Source organism: Hyla sarda, chromosome 3, assembly GCF_029499605.1.
Source record: "Hyla sarda isolate aHylSar1 chromosome 3, aHylSar1.hap1, whole genome shotgun sequence".
In the NCBI taxonomy this organism is placed as follows: domain Eukaryota; kingdom Metazoa; phylum Chordata; class Amphibia; order Anura; family Hylidae; genus Hyla; species Hyla sarda.
In genome coordinates this window covers 179372449-179388427 of record NC_079191.1, presented here as the reverse complement: position 1 = coordinate 179388427, position 15979 = coordinate 179372449, and the positions used below count along the sequence as shown (strand labels likewise).

General features: G+C 43.9%; 1 protein-coding gene across 1 annotated transcript in view; it reads right to left on the bottom strand.

Moving 5' to 3' along the window:
* The window catches only part of PSMD2 (proteasome 26S subunit ubiquitin receptor, non-ATPase 2), a 58120-nt gene that overhangs the window by 7754 nt on the left and 34387 nt on the right, over positions 1-15979 (bottom strand). Inside the window, exons 12-16 of the mRNA XM_056565654.1 lie at positions 6301-6388; positions 5827-5989; positions 5620-5721; positions 2343-2476; positions 1514-1597 (exon numbers count right to left, since the gene is read on the bottom strand). Of these exons, the coding sequence (XP_056421629.1) occupies positions 1514-1597; positions 2343-2476; positions 5620-5721; positions 5827-5989; positions 6301-6388 (571 nt within the window). The remainder of the gene's footprint in view (positions 1-1513; positions 1598-2342; positions 2477-5619; positions 5722-5826; positions 5990-6300; positions 6389-15979) is intronic.

The window sequence follows — 15979 nt, the reverse complement described above, 5'->3', positions numbered from 1 at the left end:
ATTATATATAATGATGCACTAGTCAAATAAAGTTGTGGACTTTGTCATCTGTCACAATTAAAAGGGGTCATTCCTGGATATCTACAGGATAGGTGAAAGGCATATAATAAACTGAGGTCCAACCACTGGGACCATAATCAATCATAAGAACATGGGTCCTGTATGCCTGTTTGAATAGATGTGAGAGTAATAGGTGATCAAGTGTGAGCACTGCTGCTCCATTCAAAGAGCGCTCTTACACACCGTAGTGCAGTCTGCAGTCCCTTAATTGTAGTTGGCACCTGAACTTACGGCTTTATAGGTGCCAAACACAAAGACCTGCATACAGCAGCAGTGTACAGATTCAAGAGTGCCCTACGTGTACGGGACTGCCAGAGAAAGTAGAAAACAGCACTCTGAGTTCTTTGTCAAACCCAAAGAGTTTGCTGTTTGGCTCCAAGTATTAATCTACTGAATCAAAGGTCCATCTCACATGTTAATCATCTTCTTTAATAATCCTGTGTCAACTTTTATCTACTTTATGCCAAGGTGCCATCTTGACACAACACTCCTGATGAATGCAGACCAAATTACAATAAACATACACATTTAAAAAGGTGCTCTTACATAGTGCAGTTTTGAGGCCAGGTGTGAAGCAGACCTGGCATTTTTTCTTTATTTTAACTTATTTATTATGAGCAATTACGGCACAGTGTAAAAGCAGCCTAAGGGTACGTTCCCGTGCGTATTTACAGCGGATTTTACGCTGCAAATCCACCGGTGAAGGCCCGCTCTATGCTGGCTTTACATGTGCTTGCTGGCAGCAGATACACTGCAATGTGCGAGTCGCAGTATACTCTCACATCGCGGGAGCTCTCTGCCTAGCTCAGAGCAGGGAGAGCGGCCGCGATGTGCGAGTAAACCGCGCACATCGCTGCACTATGTCTGCACGTAGCGGCGTATTGCCACTACCAGCAGGCACATATAAAGACAGCATACAGCGGGGCCTTCACCAGCGGATCCGCAGCTAAATACGCTGTGAAAATCCACCCTAAGAGTATGTTCACACGTTTATTTTGCTGAGGATTTTCCACATAGAAAGTCTGCTAAGAATTTTGCTGCCCATTCATTTTAATGGGTCCACAGCAAATCTGCAGTAGCGGAGGATATGAAGATTTGCTGTTGACCTTTTAAAGTCAATGGGTAGCATAATTTATATGACTTTAGAGTATGTTACAGTTAACTTTTTACTTTGAGAGACAGAGATCTCACACTCATGTGCAGCCATACAAGGCAGTTTACTATAAATCACTGCAGAATATCACACTGTCAAAACTGTCACTGTTAAAGCAGAGGCCTTCTAACACAGGGAAGGATATCAAAAATATATCAGTGTCAAAAATAGTGAACACATTAAAAACGTGTGGAATAGGTACAGGGTTTACCAAGTGCTCCGAGACCATCTCAATAGCATAACAGGAAAAACATTTGTTTCCGAATAGAAAGGGGGTAGATTCAAATTTACATATATTACCAAATGTCCAAAGGTGCGGAGTGCCATCTCTGATCCAATTTCTTCACCCATAGCAATGAGAGCAATGCCAAGGACTGCCACACCCTATAACAAAATATTTTTAGTGGAGGAAATACCAAACTGATTTTCAATTTACAGATATTAGATTAAATATGAAATGTCAAATTTAAAAATTATTGTACAAATGTGTACGGCCAGCTTTAAAGGACAGGCCATCACTAGTTGAACAGCATAGTGTTACCCGCAATGACCAGCTGTTCAACCCCTGCACTATATAGTGAACGGGACAGGAAGCCCTGCACCATTCATTGTACAGCGGTGGCACCAGGTAATTGCAGCTCAGCTCCAATTGAAGTGAATGGGAGCGGATCTCCAGTTACACAACTATAAAATGAAAAGTGCAGGGTGTCGGGTGTTGGCACCTTGAGAGTCAGTGATTGATGCCCTCTCTATTCAGGATGTTAAGAATTTTTGGTGATGTTTTTGGTCAAACTTTCCATTTTAAATAATCCTGAAATCTTGCATTTCAGGATATTCTGAAAAGTTCACAGACCATACCAAGTAATGATTCCAGTTCGTATCAAAAGTAGGGAAAAAAAGGCTTCCATACACGGGAGAATTAAATATTTGTGCACGGTCCATACATTGTAGCAAATATTTGAATAATAAACATGTTTTTCTAACACCACTTAACTTTGGCCTCAATATGTGGTGCCATCCTCCTCATACCCTTGTAAACATATGTTTGGATTGGGGAGGGGGGGGATGTTCCTTTTCATCTATCTAAGGTGACTAAATAAAATAGAACAAGACAGGTATAAAGCCCCACCTGGTGAGATCCCATGTCAGCAGCACTCTCTTTCTTCTCTTTTTTGTCTTTCTTCTCCTCCTCTTTCTCCTTGGAGTCATAGTGTTCACTGCAAATATGAAGAAGCTGCTGGACCTTCAGTACATTTCCAGAACCTAGCAAAGATGTTAAAATTCATGGTTATAAATTAAACTAAAGATGCCAAGAGTTAAAAGATTCTAGGGTCCCTATTAAGTCCTTAGAATGAGCAAAACAACCTCAAAAACCATAAAAATTCGATGCAGGTTATTCTCTAAAGGGAACCAAGCGGCTGATTTGACAATATAACCCCTTAACACAGGACATAAATATACGTCCTGGTGCGGTGGTTCTTAACGCACCAGGACGTACATTTACGTACCATACATGACAGTTTTTTTTTTTTTATTTCTCCACACTAATAGTAATTTTTTCTGTTGCGCCATACATTTTATGGTAAAGTGAGTGATGGCATTACAACGGACAATTGGTCGCGCAAAAAACAAGCCCTCATACTAGTCTGTGGATGAAAATATAAAAGTTATGATTTTTTGAAGGCGAGGAGGAAAAAACGAAAACGTAAAAATAAAATTGAGTCCTTAAGGCCAAAATGGGCTGAGTCCTTAAGGGGATAAACACTCGACAAAGCGTTATATGTGGTAAAATCTTTATCCTTAACTTCCCCAGGGAACGTTTTTGTCCGCAGGGATGGCGACGATATGAAGTTATAAAGTCCCCGTGCTGCCCTGTAAGTAGTCCCCCTGGGTGGGTTGCTATACTTACTGAGTTCAGTCACTCCGGCCATGGTCCCGCCCACTCTGCTTAACAGATTTTACCATACATAACGCTTTGTCAAGAGTTACATATTCCCTTAAGAACCAAGCCATTATGACCTTAAGGACAAGAGCATTTTGTGTCTGACCAGTGTCACTTTAACCCCTTAGGGATGAGCACCATAAATGTGTGGCGCTGCTAAGAGTCACTTAGTGCACAGCGCCGTACGTTTACGGCGCTGCGTTCCGTGATCACCGCGTCTCTGGACGCGGTGATCAGGCCGGGCAGGCTGCTGTTATCTAACAGCAGCCATCCTGGCATATCTCCCAGGGGGGCTCTGAGACTCCCCTTGTCGGCGATCGCAGTGATTCGTCGGACAATTCAGACCCTGCTGACCCGATGGCCTGGTAAATCAGAGTGATTGGCGCTGCCCAATACAGTTAATCCCCCGCTCTGCCCGCAGAGCGCAGGGGGGACGACGACTCCTGTGCGGCAGCGATCGATGCGAGTATGCTGCTAGGGGTTTACAAAACTACAACTCCCAGCATACCCAGACAGCCAAAGGGCATTCTGGGAGTTGTAGTTAGGCAACAATTGGAGAACAGTTTGGAGACTACTGTGTAGTGGTCTCCAAACTGTGCCCTTCCAGATGTTGCGAAACTACAACTCCTAGCATGGACAGAGAGTCCTAGCATGCTGGGAGGTCTCTGAATGCTGGGAGTTCTAGTTTTGCCACATCTGGAAGAGCACAGTTATATATATGTTGCCAAACTACAACTCCCAGCATGCCTGGGCAGTCTAGGCATGCTTGCAGTTTAAGTTTTGCAACATCTGGATGGCCACAGTTTGGAGACCACTACACAGTGGTCTCCAAACTGTTCTTCAGTTGTTGCATAACTACAACTCCCAGAATGCCCTTTGGCTGTCCTAGCATGCTGGAAGTTGTAGTTTTGCAACAACTGGTGGCACACTGTTTGGGAAACAGTGTTTCCTAACTTAGTGTTCCCCAACCCATGTGCCTCCAGCTATTGCAAAGCTACAACTCCCAGCATGCACTGACAGACCATGCATGCTGGGAGTTGTATTTTTGCAACAGCTCGAAGTACACTGGTTCGGAAACACTGTAGTAGTCTGTTACTTAACTCAGTGTTTCCCAACCAGTGTGCCTACAGCTGTTGCATAACTACAACTCCCAGCATGAATGGACTGTTCATTTTGCTGCTATTCCTGTCAAACACCTAAAGGTTTAAAGTTCTGAATGTCATTTCGAATACTTTATGGGGGATTTCTCACAGAAGGGCGCCTCAAATCCACTTCAAACTTAATTGGCCCCTGAAAAATTCAGATTTAGAATTTTTTGTGAAAATTTGGAAAAAATTACTGCTATACTTTGAAGTCCTCTAATGGGTTCAAAAAGTAAGAACATGTCAACTTTATGATGCAAACATAAAATAGACATTGTATATGTTCATCAATATATAAATTTATTTGGCATGTCCATTTTCCCTACAAGCAGAGTTTAAAAGTTCGAAAAGGGAAACATTTTCAACATTTCATGAAGTTCATGAAAGTATCCACGAAAATTTACAACTAACAAAGAAGAATATGTCACGAAAAAACTGTCTCTGAATCAAATTCATAAGCATCTATGGCAAAACTACAACTCCCAGCATGCACTGACAGACCATGCATGCTGGGAGATGTAGTTATGCAACAGCTGGAGGCACACGGATTGGGAAACCGTGAGTTAGGAAACAGTGTTTCCCAACCAGTGTGCCTCCAGTTGTTGCAAAACTACAACTCTCAGCATGCCCGGACAGCCAAAGGGCATGCTGGGAGTTGTAGTTGTGCAACAACTGGAGAACAGTTTGGAGACCACTTGGAGATGTTGTAAAACTTCAACTCCAGTTCCTCCTCAGGACCCCCCCTAGCCGATGCCATAGGATAGCTGTTGTGCGCGGCAGTGAATGGAAACGCCAAGTACCAGGGAGCAAGGGCGTATGCCCTTGGTCCCCTACAATATATGGTAAAATCTGCTGCTTGGTTCACTTGAACATATCTTTAGAAAATAGCCCAAAGATATAGTCAAAAATATAATTCTTTATTACATATACAAAAATAGGTAGAAAAACACCCATAAAATAACCCACCCTTTTAAGGGTTTTTAAGGGTGGGTTATTTTATGGGTGTTTTTCTACCTATTTTTGTATATGTAATAAAGAATTATATTTTTGACTATATCTTTGGGCTAATTTTGTAGGTTATTGATTAAATTATTAGCCGCGTTGGGCTTGTAGGTAATATATCTTTAGAAAACTTGGAACACTGACAGAGAACTCTAAATTCCTTACATAGACATGTGCTGCCAACATACAAAGGAGCATTTCCATCGCACATTGATAAAGCACATGCCAGGATAGAGCCCCGTCCCAACTTTTGTTATTAGGCATCTATTACTTGTTTAATCCCTGCACAATTAATTTAGTCTACCACACTCGGAACCTACCTGCATAAGCACAGATATCAACAAGAGCATTGGCAAAGCTGCGAAATGGCTCAGAAACAACCTCCAAAGCAGCTAGGATTGCCTCAATAGCTTCACCTTTTCCTAAAAGAGAGAGAGGAGTAGAATGGTACTTAGAAACAAGAAGCAATCACATTAATAGGAACTTTCCTGGATTTACAAAATCACTCTGAACACAAACATACTTACCTAGATGGTTCAACCCCAAGCCAAGAGGAAGCCAACGAGCAAATGTGTCCTTCAGCTCTTGCTCAGATTTCTCCATAATTGTCTGAAGGATTGTGGAAGTCACATCCCCATTGCACGACCCCACAGCAATCATTCCACAAGCAAGGGCTGTTACTCCAACCACCTAATAGACCAGAAATGAACAATAAGGAATGTGTATAGTAAGACTGGAAAGAGGCTCACCAAGACTAGACCTATATAGTGAGTGAACTAAAAAAGTCAAAGTCAGACTCCTACCAACTCAGACACAATTTTCTGAAAAGACACAGGGGAAAATGTATAGAAACCTGTGCAGAGGAAAAAGTGGTGCAGTTGCCCAAAGCAACCAATCAGATTGCCCCTTTCATTTTAAAGGATGCCTCAAAAAGTTTTTTTCTGCACAGGTATTGATACATATCCCTGAAGGATTTTACTTGACGATATTTAATGTCTTACCTCCATACTGGACTTTGAATCCCCCATTACCGGAAGCAGAAGTGTCAGCACATCCTCACGATTGGAACCAGCATACGCAAGTCCCAGTCTGGAAATAGTTAATTAGGCAGTTTTAGAATTAGAAAATATTACAGTGTATTAGTCACTTGATACAGTTGTTAAATGGGCCAGAGTATAGTAGGGGTTAACCTAATGCAAGGTATACCTTTATTTCTTTGTTTCTCTTTAGTTCAATAAAAAAAATATATATATAAAAAAAAAATATATATATATATCACAAACAAAAACAAAAATATTTATCTTGTCCCATAGGGGGAGATTTATCAAAATCTGCCCTGAGGAAAAGTTGCTGAGTTGCCCATAGCAACCAATCAGATCACTCATTTTTAACAATGCCTCTGTAAAATGAAAGAAGTGATCTGATCAGTTACTATGGGCAACTCAGCAACTTTTCATCTGGACAGGTTTTGATAAATCTCTGCAGTAGATATAATAACAGCCAGCACCACCTGCAACTTGTAGCACAGAGGCAAAGACTGCAGCATGCTGTGTCTGTATTTACGAAGGTTTGTTAAACTACCTTTTATCCATGGATCCGTGAGTGATTGCCCTATTGGGTACTACATATGAGCGGTTTATTTTTGTGCTACTTCCCCGCATATTTACAGTTAGAATTTTGATAAACCTCCCCCATTGTGTCAGAGAGGCGGTAATTTGTAATTTACTCACGCATGCACCATCAATGCGTATTACTTACGTTGTACATACAATGTGGTTTTGTATTTTTTTTTAGTTTTTTTTTTTTTAAGCAAACAAATGAACAAAATTTATGTCTGACATTAGGTTGTTAAAAGTGCCACACAGTGTAGTAAGGGCTATCAACTATAGATCAAGTGTCAAATGCACTTTAACCCCTTAAAGGACGGCAGGTGTATCCATACGCCCCCGTTTTAAAGCCCTTAAGGACTAAGGGGGTATGGGTACACGGTGGGAATTTCGGTCCCGGCCGCTAGCCGGTCAGGGACCGGACCGGGAAGACTGCTGAAATCATTCAGCAGGCATCCCGACGCATAACCACCCCCCCCCCCCCCACATGAATTCAGACCAGTGATCCGCGGTGATTCCGGATCATACGGGTCTCCGGTGACCCGGAAAATAAGGGGGATCCTCCTGAAGGGATAGGAGTGAAGTGGCAGATCAGTGACCGACAAATAAAGTTCAGTTCCCCCATTCTGCCCAACCACAGTAGTCCGGGCAGAACGGGGGAACAGACAGTGACTGATGCCAGAGGTCACTTACCATCGGCGGCGATCGCGTGCGGCTGGCTCCCTGGTGCAGACTACGGAAGCTGTTGAGTTGCCTAGCAACATCTTGAGGGATATAGTTTGGAAACCACTATACAGTGGTCTCTAAACTGTAGCCCTCCAGATGTTGCAAAACTACAACTCCCAGCATGCCCAGAGAGCTGTTTGGGCATGCTGGGATTTGTAGTTTTGCAACATCTGGAGGGCCACAGTTTGGAGATCACTGTGCAGTGGTTTCTAAACCGTGGCCCCCTAAATTTTGCAAAATTACAACTCCCAGCATACACGAACAGCAAACGGCTGTCTCGTCATGCTGGGAATTGCAGTTGCGTACCTCCAGCTGTTGCATAACTACATCTCCCAGCATGCCCTTCAGCGATCAGTACATGCTAGGAGTTCGTTTTGTAAAAGCTGGAGGCATGCTGGTTGGAAAATACTGAGTTAGATAACAGAACCTAACTGAAGGTTTTCCAATCTGTGTGCCTCGAGCTGTTGCAAAAGTACAACTCCCAGCATACACGGTCTGTCAGTACATGCTGGGAGTTGTAATTCTGAGAATGACGGGGTTCTGTCACAAGCCTCATTATACTGCGTACATCATTACCAGCAGGTGGGTGAGGAGACAATTTTACAACCGTAAAATCCCTTTCTCGAAGGATCCATTGGGGGACACAGAACCTTGGGTATATGCTGCTGTCTCTAGGAGGTTGACACTATGGTAACCAAAAAAAGTCAGCTCCTCCCAGCAGGATATACCCTCCTCCAGGCCACTGAGCAATTCAGTTTTAGTCCCAGAGCAATAGGAGGAGACCGACAGGTCAAAGGGAAAAAAAAAAAAAAAAAAAAAAACACGAACTGTTCGAGTACCAGAAGAAAAATAAACTGCACACTCCCTCGGACAGATAACCGAAAAGGAACCCCAGAAAAAGGTCGGGAGCTGTGTCCCCCAATGGATCCTTCGAGAAAGAGATTTTACGTTAAGTCTAAAAAATCTCCTTTTCTCTATCGGCTCCATTGGGCGACACAGAACCTTGGGACGTACCAAAGCCGTCCCTTGGGTGGGCAGAGAAAAAAGGTCAGGCAGTTGGCTGTACTACCGCCACCTGCAACACTTTACGGCCCAGACTAGCATCAGCCGATGCGAAGGTATGAACCTGGTAAAGGCTCGAAAAAAGTGTGCATAGACGCCCGGGTGGCCGCTTTTCAGATCTGTGAGGCCGAGGCCTTGTTTCGGAGAGAGCCCAGGATGCTCCCAGAGAGTGGTGAAATGAGGCAAAAAACCCTGAAGAGCGGGACCTTTCCCATGCAGCGGTAAGCTTCTGAAATGGCACATCGGATCCACCTGGAAACAGTGGCCTTGGAAGCAGGCTGTCCCTTCCGCAAGGATGAAGAAAAGAAAGGATCACACTGGTGAAAGGAAGAGGTGAGAGATAGATAAGCTCGGACAGCCCATACCACATGCGATTTGTGGAGTAAGCGCTCCCTGGCATGAAAAGGAGCGGGACAAAAAGACGGAAGGATGATGTCCTCGTTGAGAAGAAAAGATGAAACGACCCCAAGTAAGAAGGACGGATGTGGCCGGAGAACAACCTTGTCCTGAAGAACTATCAGGAAAGGAGAACGGCAGGAAGAGCTGCCAGCTCAGATGCTCTCCTAACGGAAGTAATAGCCAATGAAAAACCACCTCCCAGGATAGGAGGCGAAGGAGGATATGGCGTCCTGGAGAACATCTAGGACTAAGTTTAAGTCCCGAGAGGGAGATGGGGACAGCTTGGAGAAAAAAAGGGTCTGAGTTTCGCACCAACAAAAGTAAGCCCGCCAGGTAAAGGGGGGGGGGTAGAAGAGAGAAAGAAAGGAAGAGAGGGAGAAAGAGAGGGAGAAAGAGAGAGAGAGAGAAAGAGAGAGGGAGAGGGAGAGAGAGAGGTACCGCTGATGGCCGGGAAATATAGGAACATGGAGGTAGGCATCGTAGATATCTCCTCCCCTCCCCCCAGATCCATAGACGCCACCAATGAGCGGAGATATTCCATTCGGGAATGGCGGATTAGAAGGTGTTCTTTGAGATGCTTGAGACCCAAGATGGGCCGCACAGAACCGCCCTACTTGGGAACCCCGTAAGAGCTCCCTGGAAGGGATCGGGACAATGACTCCCTGGATAAGAAGGCCGCCGAGAAGTGAAAGTAAAAGCGCTGCTGCCGCTGAAGCCGGCAGCCACGCGCAGAGTAATCCCTGGCCCGGAGTGCAGGGAAAAAGCACCACACAAAAGCACCACTGTACTTCCCCATATGAATAAAGAGAGCCCCTTCCCCACATGAATAAAGAGAGCCCCTTTCCATATAAAAAGGGGGGTTCCATATAGAGAATAAGGAGGGAACAATACCCTCCAGACAGACCCCAGAAAAATAGTATAAGAGTGGTCACAAGTCAGGGGTCTCCAGAGGTTGCAAGGGCTCTTCCAGGACCTGTAGAGAGGGAGATATACTCACCTTGTCTGAAGAACTTACCTCATGAAGTCCTCAGTCATGGAGTCTTCAGTCAGCATTTTCACCTGCGGCAATCCAAGCTCATAGCGAGGTGAACAGGGAGGTAGGGGGGACCTGGACCCATGAGGTACAACCCAAAGCGCTGACCGTTGGCGAGAGGGGGTTAACAGTACATCCAAGATGCCTGCCACCTCTCGCAATGAGGAAACCGTGCGTTCCCGAGTCCCCACCTGAAAACAGAAATAAAGAACTAGCACGTCCCCTAAACCTAATAAATAAAAATATGAGACTTAGTCTGGAGAAAACCAGACCATGTCCACCTCTTTAGACACTAAGCAAAAACTGAATTGCTCAGTGGCCTGGAGGCGGGTATATCCTGCTGGGAGGAGCCGACTTTTTGGTTACCATAGTGTCAACCTCCTAGAGAAAGCAGCAAGGTTCTGTGTCCCCCAATGGAGCCGATAGAGAAAACTTATTTTCATTGGATGGCCTATAGTATAAATAGTAGAGGCAACCAACACATGACACACCGACTGAGGAAGCAGGTGTGTGAAAACGCGTTTGGGGCTGAACAGAGGTGAGGTGTCTAGGCAGGGTGCATTTCTCTATTTAATCTTATTATTTATACTACCTGTATATTCCAAGAATGATTATCACTTGTGTCTAAATGCTATTATGGCTACTGCTACACCATTACCCATGTGTAGATCAGAGCCGCACCACGCCATTTACCACGCCATTTACCACATGTATGCCAAGATTTAATATTCATGCTACCCCATTACCTCTGTTGTCTTCTGTCCATGTCATCGGTTTACCTCTCCATATGTGTTTTTTTTATGTGATTTTATACTTTGTATATGTTTAATAAAGGTTCTCATATATGTTGGTATAATGTCTGTACTTTGGTCTTTGATGTTTGGTGGTAATATTGTCTAAGGGACCACTGTATAAGCATTCTCAGATTGCGACATTAGTTGGGTGACCACCAGCCTGTTAGTGTAAAGAAATTAAAAATATTACACTAACATGCTGGTGTTGCCCCATACTTTTTATTTTCACAAGAGGTAAAAGGAAAAGACCCCCAAAATTTGTAACGCAATTTCTTCTGAGTACGGAAATAACCCATATGTAGGCGTAAAATGCTCTGCGGACGCACAACAAGGTTCAGGAGTGAGAGCGCACTATGTACATTTGAGGAACATAAGAGGTATGGTGAGCCTTAAAGGGGTATTCCAGGCCAAAATTTTTTTTTTATATATCAACTGGCTCCAGAAAGTTAAACTGATTTGTAAATTACTTCTATTAAAAAAATCTTAATCCTTCCAATAGTTATTAGCTTCTGAAGTTGAGTTGTTGTTTTCTGTCTAACTGCTCTCTGATGACTCAGGTCCCGGGAGCTGTGCAGTTCCTATGGGGATATTCTCCCATCATGTACAGCTCCCGGGACGTGACATCATCACTGAGCAGTTAGACAGAAAACTTCAGAAGCTAATAACTATTGGTTGGATTAAGATTTTTTAATAGAAGTCATTTACAAATCTGTTTAACTTTCCGGAGCCAGTTGATATATATTAAAAAAGCTTTTGCCTGGAATACCCCTTTAACACCCCACAGATGTTTGAGGAATTGTTGTTAAAGGGGTTCTCCGGTGCTTACACATCTTATCCCCTATCCAAAGGATAGGGGATAAGATGCCTGATCGCGGGAGTCCCGCAGCTGGGGACACCCGCGATCATGCACGCAGCACCCAGTTTGTAATCAGTCCCTGGAGCGTGTTGGTATATATTGTATGCTTACTTGTACTGTTGAATACTATTTCATATCTCTTTAAAATAAAAATTACTTCGAAAAAAAATAGATACTAAGAAGTGGCTCTAAGCAATCATACATGTAGCAAAGCTATCCAGCTATACATTTACTCATTACATAAGGAATATGTTTGATCTTTCAGCAATCTGGGTGATTTTATCAATAAAAAATAAAAACTGATTAAAAACACTATATGGATCAGTCTGGCTTGTGGGGAACAGAGCTGTGTGTTTTATTTAAAAAATAAAAATAAAAATAAAACCACACAGCTCTGTTCCCCACAAGCTAGACTGATCCATAGTGTTTTTAATAACAGGGGAAAGTCATCAAAACTCTTTTATTGATGAAATCACCCAAATCGCTGAAAGATCAAACAAACATATTCCTTATGTAATGAGTACATGTATAACAGATAGCTTTGCTACATGTGTGATTGCTTGGAGCCACTTCTTAATAACAGTATTATTGTTTCATTTTTATTTTTTTATAAATTTTTTTTTTAAAAATGTAAAAAAAAAATAGAAAAGTGTGGAGTGACAACACATTTAACCCCTTAAGGACCAGAGCATTTTTTGCAATTCTGACCACTGTCACTTTAAACATTAATAACTCTGGAATTCTTTTAGTTATCATTCTGATTCTGAGATTGTTTTTTCGTGACATATTCTACTTTAACTTAGTGGTAAAATGTTATGATAACTTGCATCCTTTCTTGGTGAAAAATCCCAAAATGTTATGAAAAAAATGAAAATTTAGCATTTTTCTAACTTTGAAGCTCTCTGCTTGTAAGGAAAATGGATATTCAAAATAAAACATTTTTGGGTTCACATATACAATATGTCTACTTTATGTTTGCATCATAAAATTTATGAGTTTTTACTTTTGGAAGGCACCACAGGGCTTCAAAGTTCAGAAGCAATTTGGAAATTTTTCACAAAATTTTCAAACTCACTATTTTTCATGGACCAGTTCAGGTTTGAAGTGGATTTGAAGGGTCTTCATATTAGAAATACCCCATAAATGACCCCATTATAAAAACTGCACCCCCCAAAGTATTCAAAATGACATTCAGTAAGTGTATTAACCCTTTAGGTGTTTCACAGGAATAGCAGCAAAGTGAAGGAGAAAATTCACAATCTTCATTTTTTACACTCGCATGTTCTTGTAGACCCAATTTTTGAATTTTTGCAAGTGGTAAAAGGAGAAAATTTTTACTTGTATTTGAAACCCAATTTCTCTTGAGTAAGCACATACCTCATATGTCTATGTTAATTGTTCGGCGGGCGCAGTAGAGGGCTCAGAAGGGAAGGAGCGACAAATGGTTTTTGGGGGGCATGTCACCTTTAGGAAGCCCCTATGGTGCCAGGACAGCAAAAAAAAAAAAAACCACATGGCATACCATTTTGGAAACTAGACCCCTCGGGGAACGTAACAAGGGGTAAAGTGAACCTTAATACCCCACAAGTGATTCACAACTTTTGCATATGTAAAAAAAAAAAAAAAAAAAAAAAAGTTTTACCTAAAATGCTTGGTTTCCCAAAATTTTTACATTTTTAAAAAGGGTAATAGCCGAAAATACCCCCCAAAATTTGTAACAATTTCTCCCGAGTACGGCGATACCCCATATGTGACCCTTAACTGTTGCCTTGAAATACGACAGGGCTCCAAAGTGAGAGCGCCATGCGCATTTGAGGCCTAAATTAGGGATTGCATAGGGGTGGACATAGGGGTATTCTACGCCAGTGATTCCCAACCAGGGTGCCTCCAGCTGTTGTAAAAGTCTCAGCATGCCTGGACAGTCAGTGGCTGTCTGGTAATACTGGGAGTAGTTTTGCAACAGCTGGAGGATTTTGGAAACAGTGGCGTACCAGACGTTTTTCATTTTTATTGGGGAGGGGGGCTGTGTAGGGGAATGTGTATATGTAGTGTTTTTTACTTTTTATTTTATTTTGTGTTAGTGTAGTGTAGTGTTTTTAGGGTAGAGTCGCACGGGCGGGGGGTTCACAGTAGTTTCTCGCTGGCAGTTTGAGCTGCAGCAGAAAATTTGCCGCAGCTCAAACTTGCAGCCGGATACTCACTGTAATCCTCTGCCCATGTGAGTGTACCCTGTACGTTCACATTGGGGGGGGGGGGGGGGAAACATCCAGCTGTTGCAAAACTACAACTCCCAGCATGTACGGTCTATCAGTGCATGCTGGGAGTTGTAGTTTTGCAACAGCTGGAGGCACACTGGTTGTGAAACACCGAGTTTGGTAACAAACAGTGTTTTGCAACCAGTGTGCCTTCAGCTGTTGCAAAAGCTACAACCCCCAGCATGTACGGACAGTGGAAGGGCATGCTGGGTGTTATAGTTATGCAACAGCGGGAGGCATACTACTTTGGCTGGGGATTGTAGTTATGCAACAGCTGGAGACACACTGGTTTGCTACTTAACTCAGTGTGCCTTCAGCTGTTGCAAAACTGCAACTCTCAGCAGTCACCGACAGCCAACGGGCATGCTGGGAGTTGTAGTTATGCAACCACCAGATGCACCACTACAACTCCCAGCATGCACTTTAGCTGATTGTGCAAGCTGGGAGTTGTAGTTATACAACAGCTGAAGGTACACTTTTCCATAGAAAGAATGTGCCTCCAGCTGTTGCAAAACCATAAGTCCCAGCATGCCCATAAGGGAATGCTGGGAGTTGTGGTGGTCTGCCTCCTCCTGTTGCATAACTACAGCTCCCAGCATGCCCTTTTTGCATGCTGGGAGCTGTTGCTAAGCAACAGCAGGAGGCTGTCACTCACCTCCTGCTGCTGCTGATAGACGCCGCGCAGGTCAGTCCCGCCGCGGCCGCCGCTCCTGGGGCCCCGATCCCAACATTAACGCCGGGGATCGGGGTCCCCAGCACCCGGGGTGCACGTCCCGCACCCGCTCACGTCCTCCGGAAGAGGGGCGGAGCGGGTGCGGGAGTGACACCCGCAGCAGGCGCCCTGATTGGTCGGCCTACGAATCAGGGCGATCGTGAGGTGGCACCAGTGCCACCTCACCCCTGCTGGCTCTGGCTGTTCGGGGCCGTCTCTGATGGCCCCGATCAGCCAGTAATTCCGGGTCACTGGAGACCCGATTGACCCGGAATCACCGCAGATCGCTGGACTGAATTGTCCAGCGATCTGCGGCCATCGCCGACATGGGGGGGCATAATGACCCCCCTGGGCGATATGCCGCGATGCCTGCTGAACAATTTCAGCAGGCATCGGGCACCGGCTCCCCTCCGGCTAGCGGCGGGGGGGGGCCGGGAATGGACAGGACGTACTCCTACGTCCTCGGTCCTTAAGGACTCGGAAACGGGGGCGTACGAGTACGTCCATTGTCCTTAAGGGGTTAAGACAATGACTTTTGTAGGGCCCCCAAGACTAGCCACAGATTTCCTCAGATAACATGGAAGTGTAGAGTTATCCAAAACTCAAATGGGCACTGTCAGATACAAAAACTTTTAATATTTTGTACATCTGGGCAAAGCATTAACCTTTCTAATATACTTTAGGATTTATTTTTTTTTGTAGAAATCATGGCTTATACAATCATGGCTTTGTCAAAGCTGAAGCACAGTCATGGACAAATTCCAGTAAGTGAGGGTGTACTAGCACTCCTCTGTGTCTGATAGGACAGGAGAGAGCACAGAGGAAAAGTGCTACCAGACAGGAGAGAGCACAGAGGAGGAGTGCTACCAGACAGGAGAGAGCACAGAGGAGGAGTGCTATCAGACAGGAGAGAGCACAGAGGAGTGCTATCAGACAGAACACAATACAGAGGAGTACTATCAGACAAGAGAGAGCACAGAGGAGTGCTATCAGACAGGAGAGAGCACAGAGGAGTGCTATCAGACAGGAGAGAGCACAGAGGAGTGCTATCAGACAGGAGAGAGCACAGAGGAGTGCTATCAGACAGGAGGATAAAGCCATGATTTTATAAGCAATGATTTCTATAAAGGACCCATGTCCAGCATTTAGCCCTTGAAGCATTAAATGGGCACTGTCAGATACAAAAACTTTTTACATGTTGTACATCTTGGCAAAACATTAACCTTTCTATTATAC